Raw genomic sequence first — 12,524 nt, 5'->3', positions numbered from 1 at the left:
AGCAGAGAACTGGGAACTGGGTCTTCCACAATCAGCTTAATTCCTGAGTGGCTCACTTCTGTGTATTTTCATACATATACAGTGCATGTGTGTGTGGGTATATGCATGTGAGGGCTGGTACCCGGCCAATCCCCAGGAGTTACAGGCAGCTATGAGCCACCCAACGTGGGCGCTGGCAGTTAAACTTAGGTCCTCTGAAAGAGCAGTAGTATGTGCTCTTCACCACTGAGCCATCTCTCCAGCCACAATTTTTTTTTTTTTTTTTTTCCGAGACAGGTTTCTCTGTGTCAACAGATGTGGCCTTCCTGGAACTCAATCATAGACCAGGGTTGCCTGGAACTCACAGAGATACACCTGTCTCTGCCTTCAGAGTGCTGGGATTAAAGATGTGTGGGACCATTGCTGCCCAGCTAGAAAAAAATAACTTTCAAAAACTTACGCATTTGAGTGTGTTGCATGCCTTTAATCCATGCACTGGGGAGGCAGAAGCAAGAGGATCTCTGTGATTTTGAGGCCAACCCAGTCTACATCGAAAGCTCCAGGACAGTCAGAACTGCATCGAGAGACCCTATCTCAAACAAACAACAAAACAAACATATGCCTCTTTTTAAAGAATTAAATTATGTATATTTATTTGTGTGTGCACATTCCCCAGTGCACACATGTGGAGGGCAGTTCTCTCCTTCCACCTGTGAGTCTCAGGGATTGAACTCAGGAGGTGAAGTTTGACAATAGTAGTCCCTTTACCTGTTGAGTCATTCTGATGGCCCTTTCCCCATCAACAAATGCAAAATTCTATATCATGTATGCCTTTTAAAATAAGGATTGCATCATGTTTACAAATCATAATCATTTAATTCTATATTCCATGTGCACCCCATCGGACCAGACCCCAAAGTTCTTTGTTGTCAGCCTGCAGCTGCCCTCTCTAGTGACCACCACCCTGACACACACCAGCTTTGTCTATCTTTGAACACCTTGTGTCAGTCTCCTCTAGCTCACACACGGTTCTGTGGATCCATCCATGGTGTGCTCATCACATGTGCAGTTCTTTGCATGGATTTTTTTTGGGGGGGTAGGGAATTGAGGCAGGGTTTCCACTGTGGCTTTGGAGGCTGTCCTGGAACTCTCTTGTAGACCAGGCTGGTCTGAACTCAGGAGATCTGCCTGCCTCTGCCTCCTGAGTGCTGGGATTAAAGGCATGAATCACCATGGCCTGGCCCTTTGCATGGATATTGCATATTTTACTTATCTGTCCCTTCTGTAGGTGGAGCTGACCTTGAACCCAAGGCAATCATGTGCCACCGCACCTAGCTTTATTTTATAATTTGCATATTAATGAGCATTTGATGAGCTTATAGTCTGGGGGACTGTGTGTAGTGGGGTTTTTTTTGTAATTTTATTGATTTGATTGTGTTTGTGTAAGTGTGTGAAAACATATGGGCACATGCCATAGTGTGCATGTGAAAGTCAGAGGTTAACTTCTGAGACTCAACTCTCTTTCCACCTGAGTGTTCCAGGGATCATACTCAGGTCAAGCTTGCATGGCAAGTGCTTCCAACCTCTTGTCATCTCACTGGGCCCCTATGAGTATTCTTGAAGACATGGTTTTGTTTTGTTTTGTTGCTTTAGACAGGGTTTCTCTGTGAACTGCCCTGGTTGTCCTGGAACTCACTCTGTAGACCAGGCTGTCCTCGAACTCACAGAGATCCACTTGTCTCTGCCTCCCGACTGCTGGGATTAAAGGTGTGGGTCAACACCTCCTGGTCCCATTTGTTGTTCTTGCAGAAGATCTTGGTTCAGTTCCCAGCACCCATCTCACAACCACCTGTTCAGGGGCTCTGACACTCTCTTCTGACCTCTATGGCACATAAGACACATACCAACTACACACACATATTTGCAGATAAAACACACACATAAAAAAAATCTAAACAACAACAACAACAAAATCTAAACAAGCACTTACTCTTCCTGTAAGCGACCTGAGGTAACCTGTGAAGATGGTTCGCTACTCTCTCGACCCAGAAAAACCTACAAAATCATGCAAGTCAAGAGGTTCAAATCTCCGGGTTCACTTTAAGAATACCCGTGAAACTGCCTAGGCCATCAAGGGTATGCATATCCGAAAAGCCACCAAATACCTGAAAGATGTCACATTGAAGAAGCAATGTGTGCCATTCCAGTTGTACAATGGTGGAGTCGGCAGGTGCGCCCAGGCCAAACAGTGGGGCTCGACACAGGGTCGGTGCCCGATAAAGAGTGCTGAATTTTTGCTGCACATGCTTAAAAATGCAGAGAGTAATGCTGAGCTTAAGGGTCTAGATGTAGATTCTCTGGTCATCGAACACATCCAGCTGAACAAAGCACCTAAGATGCGTCGCCGAACTTACAGGGCTCACGGCCGGATTAACCCATAACTGATCTCCCGCTGTCACATCGAAAAGGGAAAAGGAACAGATTGTTCCGAAGCCAGAAGAGGAGGTTGCACAGAAGAAAAAGATGTCCCAGGAGAAACTGAAGAAACAAAAACTTATGGCACGGGAATAAATTCAGCATAAAATAAATGCAGATAAAAGTAAAAAAAAAATTTAAAAATCTCAACAAAAAACTTTTAAAGGGCTGGCAAGACGGTTCTGCACGTGAAAACACCTGTTTGATTCCCAGAGCCCTCATAAAGGTGGAAGGAGAGCTTACTCCTGAAGGTGTCCTCTTCCTTCACAGGCATACAGCTGCATGTGCAAACCTTTCCCCCAAATAATAATAATAAAAGAGAAAAAAAGAAGCACAGAGCCCCACACCGTCTGTCTCATGACCAGGCTCTTTTCTGGCCAGAAAAGCATTTTTAAGCATGTTGTGGAATTCCCCCCTTTTTGAGCATGTGGGTCAATTGAGGATTAAACTCTTTTTTTTTTATAAACAGAAGTTGACATTTAGTATTTTATGCTAGGCAATTTTTTTAAAGATTTATTTCTCTCCAAAGCTACACAGAGAAACCCTGTCTTGAAAAACAAAAACAACAACAAAAAAAGATTTATTTATTATGTATACAGCCTTTTGCATGCATATATTCCTACACACCAGAAGAGGGCACCAGATCTCATTATAGATGGTTGTGAGGTGCCATGTGGTTGCTGGGAATTGAACTCAGGACCTCTGGAAGAGCAGCCAGTGCTCTTAACCTCTGAGCCATCTCTCCAGCCCAAGGATTAAACTCTTAATTCTTTTGCCTTAGACTCCCAAGTGCTGAGGTTATAGGGGCAAGTCACAATATCCAGCTTCTGCCCCACTTTCTGATTTGGGGTTCCATTGCTTGACTCTATAAAAAGGTGTTCAACACTGTTTTCAGAGAATCTGTCCTATGACAAGAAGCATTCCATCTCAGTACACACAGTATACACCAAGTTATTTTTATTATTACAACCCAACCACTGTTTCCCTCCTCTCATTCCCCCTGCCCCCTCCCCTTTGCCTCCCCCACTTCTATTCAGAGAAGAGCAGGCCTCTCAGGGATATCAACCAAACATGGCATGTCAAGTTGAAGGCTGGATGAGGCAACCCAGTATGAGGATAAGGGCCCCAAAAGCCCACACAAGAATCAGAAACAGCCCCTGCTTCCACTGTTAGGAGTTCCACAAGAAGACCAAGCTCCACAACTATACATGTTGTGGAATAATCTTTATGTACACTGTGAAGATCTATTACTCTGGTTTAATAAAAAGCTGAAGGGTCAATAGCTAGTCAGGATTTCCAGGCACAGAGGATGCTGGGAAGAAGGAGTCGCATCCTCTGTGCCTGGAAATCCTGACTAGCTATTGACCCTTCAGAGCTAATGGGACAAGCTTAAGCTATTGGCCGAGCTTCCATAATTAGTAAGTCTTCATGTCATGATCTGGGAGCTGGCTGGTGGGACAGAGAAAGATTCACTACGGTAACATATATGCAGAGGGCCTAGTCAGTCTCATGGAGGCTCCTGGTTGTCAGTTCAGTCTCTGTGAGCCCTTTGAGCCCAGGTTAGTTGATTCTGTGGGTTTTCTTGTGGTGTCCTTGGCCACTATGGCTCCTATAATCTTTCCTCCCCCTCTTCTTCAGGATTCCCTGAGCTATGCCTAATTTTGGCTTTCTGTATCTGTTTCCATCAAATACCAATGAAGACTCTCTGATGACAATTGAGCTAGGTACCAGTCTATGAGTACAGCAGAGCTAGGGTCAGTCTATGAGTATAGCAGAGCTAGGTACCAGTCTTAGTATAGCAGAGTATCACTGGGAATCATTTCACTGATTTCTAATTTTTTTTTTCCAGTCATGGTTGGTTGTGTGTAGGGATGTGGGTTTCAGGACAGGGTTTCTCTTCGTAGCCTTGGATGTCCTAGAACTCACTCTGTAGACCAGGCTGGCCTTGAACTCAGATTTGTCTGCCTCTGCCTCCCAAGTGTTGGATTAGAGGCGTGCACCAACACCACCCAGCTTGTGTGTGGTTCTATACACCAAATTATTAAGAATCACTTGACAGCTGTGTGGCTTATAACTACAATCTGAACACCTGGTGAAGGGTAGCTAAGGCAAGAAGATTGTTTTAAATTCAAGGCTAACCTGGACTATAGTGAGTCCCAGGCACCAGCCAGGCACTGACACCATCTCAAGGGTGTCCTTGATGTCCAAGAAAGGACATTGCCGCTCGTGTGAGCTGCAGGAGCACTAGGCCGGGCATCAGAAGCCTGCAGTCAGTCCTGGCTCTGATATTGACTGACCTCATGACCATGGCCATTTCTAGGCCTCCTCATTGCCCTCATAGCTTCCAAGGCCGCCTATTTGCTAAGTGACCTGGCACCTTTCCCCAACTGCTTGTTTCTCATAACTCTCAAAGCCTACCTCACAAGTGGGAAATGTGGGTTGAGTGTCAGGAAACCTAACTCATAATTGTTCCTTCAATAACTGTCTCCGAATTCCATTACTTGTGCCTCCCAGAGAACATATCCACCCAAGATTTACTCACTCCTGCCTACACCTCTGGCTTCACCATCTATAGCTAGCCCTCCAGCCAGCTCCCAAATGACACGGAGACTTTTTTTTTTCTTTTTTTTGAGACAGGGTTTCTCCGTGTAGCTTTTAGAGCCTTTCTCCGTGTAGCTTTATCTGTCTACCAGGCTGGTCTCAAACTAGAGAGCCACCTGCCTCTGCCTCCCAAGTGCTGGAATTAAAGGCATGTGCCATCACCACCCAGCAAGACTTCTTATTATGAAAGCTCAGCCTGTAGCTTAGCTTTGTTCTTAACTAGTACTTGTAAGTTAACCTGTTCCTATTAATTATATTTTGCCTCATGGCTTTTTACCATTATCCCCAATCTGTGTGTCCCAGTTGTTCCAGGTCTCGGAGTCTCCTGAAGACCTATATTTATCTCCTATTTCCTCTCTCTCTGCCCAGAAGTCCTACCTATACCCCTGGCCTAGCTAGTGGCCATTCAGTTCCTTACTAAACCAATCAGCAATTGTACAAATAACGCACAATAACCATTTCTGGTCCATCATGGTCCCTCTGCACCTTGTTCTTAGGTGGCAACCCTGGGTTTTGTCCTCTTTCCTTTGCCTAGCACCTAGCTCTTCTTCCCGTTACCTACTGCTCTTGACTCTGCTTGCCACTTTACTAGAGATGTCTCCTGATCACCTTTGGAATTACATCTCCATCCCTGCTTCATCCCCATCCTGCAGTCCCCCCATCTCACCTCTTAAATATCCACTCATCTCCCAAATCAGGGTGTACCAAGACAGTATAGTATTGATACTGGGAGCCTGCCAGCAGCATAAAGCAGAACAGGTAGACTTTAAACTCTGCCTATAGGGAGCTTTGTGGCTGTGGGCAGAATATTTAAAGCACTTTACTCCTTTGTTTTTTTTGTTGTTTTTTTTAAAGATACTACTTACAACATGGTTAGGCTCACAGGAAGCCTGGCCTTCCATCAAGGTGTGCTCTTGTCATCCCTGAGGAGGCCCTGGGTGGTACCGGACCACATCACCCATCAATTAACATGTCCCTCTGAACTCCTATCTAATGCGTCTTCTTCCTAAAGTGGGGCCAGGTGAGTCTCCAGCTTGTGCTTCCAAGGACAGAAATGTCAGGTATGAGCTACTATGCCCAGCCAGTAATTTCTGACACATCCAGAGCTCATCAAATCACAAACTGGAAAGGCCATTACCTCTTCCCCCACTCCCTCTGAGACAAGTCCCTTTATGAAGTCCACGAAGGCCTCAACCTTGCAGCAATCCTTCCGCCTTACTTGAGTGCTAGGATTCAAACTGTGTACTACACCCAGCTACCTGTTTGTTCCATCTCCAAAATCTCACATTGTCAAGGCTCACAGCCAATGCAAACCATGTTACTCCTCTTATCTTCCCTGTGGGCCAAGCCTATGGATACACACAAACCCACCCAACCCATTACCCACGTTATTCAGCTTTCACAACCTTTAGACCAGTGGTTCTCAACCTTCCTAGCATTTCAACCATTTAATGTGTTGTGGTGAGCCCCAACCATAAATTTTCGTTGCTACTTCGTAACTGTAAATTTGCTAGTTATGAATTGTAATTTAAGTATGTTTTCTAAGTCTTGGCTGTGAAAGGGGTTGTTCTATGCTCAAAGGGGTCACGACCCACAGGTTGAGAACTACTGCTTTAGATGCTGTGAAAAGCACTCAAAATTAACTAAAACCTGAACTACAGAGGACATATGATGGATGGATGGACAGCCAAGCTTTCCCAACCGTAAGAGCCAATCAAATTGGTTCCTGCACCTATCAGGAGACCCAAAGAGAATGACATACAGACATAATCTGCTAGAAGTCTTTATGGAGAGCTCCTGTAGGGGTGGGAGTGGACTCAGTGAAGGTGTCAGGTGCCTGCTTCTACCTGTACCACCTCAGCCCAGCCATTAAAGCCCATATCCTTATGGATCAGCACCAGGTTTGGTCTAGGGGTGGGCTCCTCAGGTACCACAAAGCACTTTCCCTGGTTCTCAGAGATGGTGACCTCCACAATACCCCCGTCTGAGGGCACTTCCTGCTGGCTGCATGTGTCCAGCAATTTTGGCTCACTTTGTAGGAGCACCATGGTGGGCTCAGAGGCAGCAGGAGGCAGAGAAGGGCTGGAGGAAACCCCATGCTGGTGACTGAGCTGGTGCCGCTTGAGGCTTTGAGGGAAGCCATAGCCCATGCCACAGACAGGGCATCGGTATGGCTTGTCTGTCATGTGGGACTTGAGGTGACGGCGCAGCTTGGTAGCCAGTGTGTAAGCTCGGCCACATTGGAGGCACAGAAAGGGCCTCTCCCCCGAGTGCAGGCGCTCATGAGCACGAAGTGTATGTGGGTCTCGGAGGGCCTTCCCACACACAGGGCACAGGTAGGCCTCACCAGTGTGGGAAATGAGATGACGCCGCAGCTCTGGAAGCTGGGGGAAAGTACTGGCACAGTGTGGGCATTGATAAGGACGCTCCCCTGTGTGCAGCCTCAAGTGTCCTCGGAGGTTGCCCCGCTGGCGGAATGCTCGCCCACAGTGTGGGCACAGGAATGGCTTTTCTCCAGTGTGAAGTCTCATGTGGTTCTGCAGTGAACCCTGGGTGGCCAGGAGCCGCCCACATACTGGGCATGGGCATAGGCATGGGGAAGGGGCATCTGGCATCTGGTGTGTCTTCCGGTGTAGCCGCAAGGAAGGTCGGCGAGCAAAGGCTTTGCCACACTGCTCACACACAAAGGGCCGGGCACCCGAATGGACCACCTGATGCTCTTTGAGGTCTCTGCGGGTACCATAAGCCTTGTCACACTGTGAACAAGGGAAGGGCCTCACCCCTCGATGGCCCAGCATGTGGGCTTTGAAGCTTTCTTCTGAGCTGTAACTCTTGCCACACTCAGTGCACAGGAAGGGCTTGTGGTCTTTGTGAACAAATGCATGTTTCTTGAGGTGGCATAGCTGCAGGAATGCCTTGCCACACTCCCCACACTGGTATCGGCGCCCCTGCTTTGAGGAGCTTTCTTCTGGGTCAGGAGGGCTGCAGAGCAGTACAGGCAAGTTAGGGAGCTGGGTTCTGGGCTCCGAGATCTTTACTGTAGATAGGCATTCATTGCTGGGGACATGTAAGTTCTTGGCTGGGCAGGTTTGCACCTGGGTCCTTCTGGGAGTTAATAAACTGGCTTCATTGCTCTTTGTGCTCTTCTGGGCAGCTGAGTTGCCCTGTGGTTCAGGTGGTGTCTGTGGCAGGAATTCCTTATCCATGCTGTCATCTTGAAGCAACGGGCCAAGGAGTTGGCTATCCTTGAAAGGTTGATTCTGGGCCATAGGTCCAGAACCTATCGTGTTTTCTTCTTGGATACTATGGGGTGACTCATGACCAGGATCTGAGGGAAAAGATGGGGTGTAAGGATTAGCCAAGCTTGGTAGCAGATACTATTACTGGGGAATTATACTTCATGTTTTTTTCTTGCCAGGCACCCATTTTCCAGTGGAAAAACCTACACACATATCTTCCCTAGGCAAGAGCTACACTTTCTCTTTCCTGTCTAATCTCACATACTTCTGGGGAAGCATATCAAGGTGGCCACCTTATTAATTCCTAGAGTTAGGCCACGGCTTTCTTCTCACTGGAGACACTCATGGGATTGGACCCTCATATCTCCCTGGCTGAGTTCGTTAATAAAATGAAAAACCCTGCCCCAACTCTGTGGATAAGACACAAAAGTCGAAGGGGTACTGTTTGGGAAGATGAAGGGTACTAGGGTTGGGGAATAAGAGAGGGCAAGATGGGGCTGTTGGAATGGTTCAGCAATTAAGAATACCGCCCTAGCAGGAGACTAGGGTTCAAGTCTCATCATCCACATGGTGGCTAACAACCATCTGTAACTCTAGTTCCAGTGGAATCCAGTGCCCTCTTATGGACTCCTCGAGTACTATACAATGTGGTACACAAACTTAGGCTAAATACCCATGCACCTGAAATAATAATAATGTCCTAATGATGGCCAGGTGATGGAGGTACACACTTTAGTCCCAGCTTTGGGAGGCAGAACCAGGTGGATCTCCTAGTTTGAGGCCAGCTTGGTCTACAGAGCCAGTTCCAGGACAGTCAGGGCTACACAGAGAAAACCTGTCTCAAAACCAAAACAGCCATTAGAAATTTAAAGTTTTTACATGTATAACAATGTCAAGAAACAAACAAATGAGAAACTTTGTATAGTTTTCTATCTTCATCAATATAATCATATAATTCCAGGAAACTTTTCTTTTTTTTTGGCGGGGGGTGGGGGGGGTGGGGGTGGGGGTGGGGGGGTGGGGGTGGGGGTGGTGGGGTGGTGGTGGTGGTGGGCTGTTTTTGAGACACGGTTTTGCTGTGTAGCCCTGGCTGTCCAGAAACTCCCTCTGTAGATCAGACTGGCCTCACTCAGAGATCTGCCAGCTTCTGCCTCCCAGGTTCGGATAAAGGCATGTACCACCACTGCCTGGCAATAACCAGGATTTTTTACTTGAAGAATTCTGGTTGCTACATGATGATACCCTACTATAGTTTCTCTGTTTGTTTTATAGTCCAACCTGCCTTAAACTCATGGTAATCCTTCAGTATCAGTGTCCTGAATCCTGAGATTAGGTGTATGCCACCATGCCCAGCCTTAGGTCAATTTTAACTTTTCTATGATAGGTAATAATGTTCACGAGCTTATTTGCCTCTTAAGAAAAATGTTTATTCATGTCTTTTGTTGTTTTCAAATTAGGTTCTTTTTTACTGTTCAGTATCTGCTGCTGTTGTTCTGAGTTGGAGTTTAAAATGTAACCTGGGCTGAAGATCTTTCTGCCTGAGTGTTGGGATTACAGGAACATATATTACCACACCCAGTTTATTTTTTATTTTTTTTTTTTTAAAGATTTTTTATTATGTATACAACATTCTGTTTCTATGTATATCTGCACACCAGAAGAGGGCACCAGATCTCATAACAGATGGTTGTGAGCCACCATGTGGTTGCTGGGAATTGAACTCAGGACCTCTGGAAGAGCAGTCAGTGCTCTTAACCTCTGAGCCATCTCTCCAGCCCCCACACCCAGTTTATTATTCATTTTTAAAAATATTTATTTTTATTTTATGTGCTTGATAATTTGCCTGTGTGTATGACTGTGGGAGAGTGTTGGGTCCCCTGGAACTGGAGTTACAGACAGTTGTGAACTGCCATGTGGATTCCAGAAATTGAACCTGGGTCTTTTGGAAGAGTAGCCAGAATGGCCAGTGCTCTTAACCACTGAGCTGTCTCTCCCACCCCTACAATCAGCTTTTATATGGATGCTGGGATCCAAAGTCTGGTTCTCATGCCTGTGTTTAAGTTCTTTAACTAGAATAAGTATTTATTGGACACATACCTGTGCAAGACTCTGCTGCATCCTCTCGTGGAGAGGCCACTTCTTCCTGTATAGCAGACTCCTCTTCTGCCACCACCACTACAGCTGCTTCTTCCTTTAGTCTGGGGTGCATGACTCTTAGGATCTTGGAGGGAGACTGTGGGCACAGCAGCAACTCAGAGCCTGGCAGCACAATCTGGTACACCTGCAGGTGAAGCTCCTCATTGATCCAAACCAGGGACACATTTCCATCACTCTGTAGCCTACCTTGTTGCACCAAACTGCAAAATAAGAGCAAGAGCTGGCTCAAAAGGTCTTCTTCCCATGGTCTCCTGACCCTGCTGCCACATCTCTGGAAGGGCACATTGGAAAAGACCCCTGCCAGACAACTAGAATTGGCTTCAGGTTCCATCGCAAGTTAAGTGTAGTCTGTATGCACACTTGTGTAACTTACCTGATCCAAGCTGAACTTTGCTTCGAGGTGCATATGGCTCCCCACCAGCCGAGTGACAGATCCTGGAATAAAAAAATGAAAGCCCTTTTAAACTGCCTTTGGTGGCGGTGGTAGGGTGTTTCCCAAGTAGGAAAACAAAATAAATTAAGGCTGGCTGCAACCTTTCTGGACTAACTCTAAGATGAAACTTTTTTGTTGTTGGTTTTTTTTGTTTGTTTTTGATTTTTTTCAGACAGGATTCCTCTGTGTAGCCTTGGTTGTTCTGGAACTCACTCTGTAAACCAGGCTGGCCTGGAACGCACAAAGATTCACCTGCCTCTGCCTGAGTGCTGGGACTAATGGGCAAGCACCACCACTGCCAGCGAAAAACAATAATCATTTTAAACAATCCTTACTATGCAACCTTTACTTGTATCATTTCCTCTAGTTTCCAAATGATTTTTCTAACAGCCATTGCTTTCTTTTACAAGCAATTTCACTAACTAGTTGATGAGGCTCAAATCTGATCCTGGTAACCTTAGCTTCTGAACCTTAGGAATTAGGTTCATAACTTTTTGCATCTGCATTCCTTAGTTACTGCAGCTTAGGTAAGGAAACACAGTCCTGTAGTAAAGGGACAAAAACGACTTCCCAGCGCTTTAAATACCCTGCTTCTAACCAACTCAGAGCTGCCAGGAAATACCTGAACCTCCCGCAAACTTTAGGACAGGAGATGTCCTATTCTTCAATACCTGCTCGCGTGGTGGCTTCACTCCCTCGCCCTTCTCCTCCGAGAAGGAGTCCACTTCCAGAGGTCCCCAATGCAGTCCGAGCTGCAGGGGCTCTCCGACACACCAGACCCCCAAGTGCTGTTTCCTGGCGCTCGAGGGGCCCAGGGCCAAGCCCTGGGGGAGGGTCTTTAGAGCAAGTATGACAGGGCTCGAACCAGGCGGGAAGTCTTTGAGGCCCTGAGCAAAGCCTCCTCCAGAAAGGCTCCATCCTGATTCCTGGCCCAGGATCGGCTTGGGGGCTGCAGGGAGACGGGAAGGCAGTGAAGGAGCGGCCCACGAGGGCGTGGGGTTGGGGAAAGTGCAAGGTCAGCTATGCCTCAGGGGTTTGAGGGATAAGCAAGGCTCTACCTCAGCCCCTGAAAACTTGGAAGGGGGTCTAGGCTCTTAAACCCCAGAGCATTGGAAGGCACCGGGGCAGGATCCCAGGCTAGAGAGAAAAAGGGATGTAGGGAGGAGGCGTTGACTAGAAAACGCTGGGGCCATCTAGTGCCGGGCTGAGGGTCGCAGACATCGCAGGTCACTCACGGAGCGGCAGTGTCTTCCCCAAGAGCACCTCCTCCGCCTCCTTCATACTGGATCAGAGAGCTCTCGCCACTACCCCTCCGCCGGAAGTGAGCGTTTTTGTCCCGGTTCCTCGCGGAAACAGTCCTTGACTTCCAAATTTAAGCTCAAGAAAGAATTCAGAACCAAAAAAAAAAAAAAAAGAGGAAAGAAGAAAGAATCTCAATGGTTAGGCATCATTGGACCACAGGACTGGGAGTTTAGAAATACTGGACAGACAAAAGTCTGAGAACGAAAGGATTCCCGAGGCACGCTACTTTCCAGTATCTGGAAGAACGGAACCAATCTGCCCAACCCACCCTCCTTTGGGGAGCGACCAGCCGGACAGTTGTTATACTGTGTAACCTCTTAGGCGTGCATTTCGGCAGG

The 12,524-nt window shown here is 47.0% G+C and overlaps 1 protein-coding gene and 1 pseudogene across 1 annotated transcript; one reads left to right on the top strand and one right to left on the bottom strand.

The window, feature by feature from the left end:
- The first annotated feature begins 1,976 nt into the window (after window positions 1-1,976).
- On the top strand, window positions 1,977-2,550 carry LOC100762489 (annotated as a pseudogene).
- Window positions 2,551-6,822: 4,272 nt separating this feature from the next.
- Window positions 6,823-12,499, bottom strand: Znf408 (zinc finger protein 408). Its single transcript, XM_027422507.2, has 5 exons — window positions 12,120-12,499; window positions 11,556-11,833; window positions 10,825-10,886; window positions 10,392-10,651; window positions 6,823-8,383 (listed from the first exon to the last, which is right to left on the bottom strand). Exons 1-5 carry the CDS (start codon window positions 12,163-12,165, stop codon window positions 6,885-6,887), a joined length of 2,145 nt encoding a protein of 714 aa, XP_027278308.1. The 5' UTR covers window positions 12,166-12,499; the 3' UTR covers window positions 6,823-6,884.
- Window positions 12,500-12,524: the final 25 nt, after the last annotated feature.

Source organism: Cricetulus griseus, chromosome 6 (genome assembly GCF_003668045.3).
Source record: "Cricetulus griseus strain 17A/GY chromosome 6, alternate assembly CriGri-PICRH-1.0, whole genome shotgun sequence".
In the NCBI taxonomy this organism is placed as follows: Eukaryota; Metazoa; Chordata; class Mammalia; order Rodentia; family Cricetidae; genus Cricetulus; species Cricetulus griseus.
This window is presented reverse-complemented; position numbering and strand designations above follow the sequence as displayed.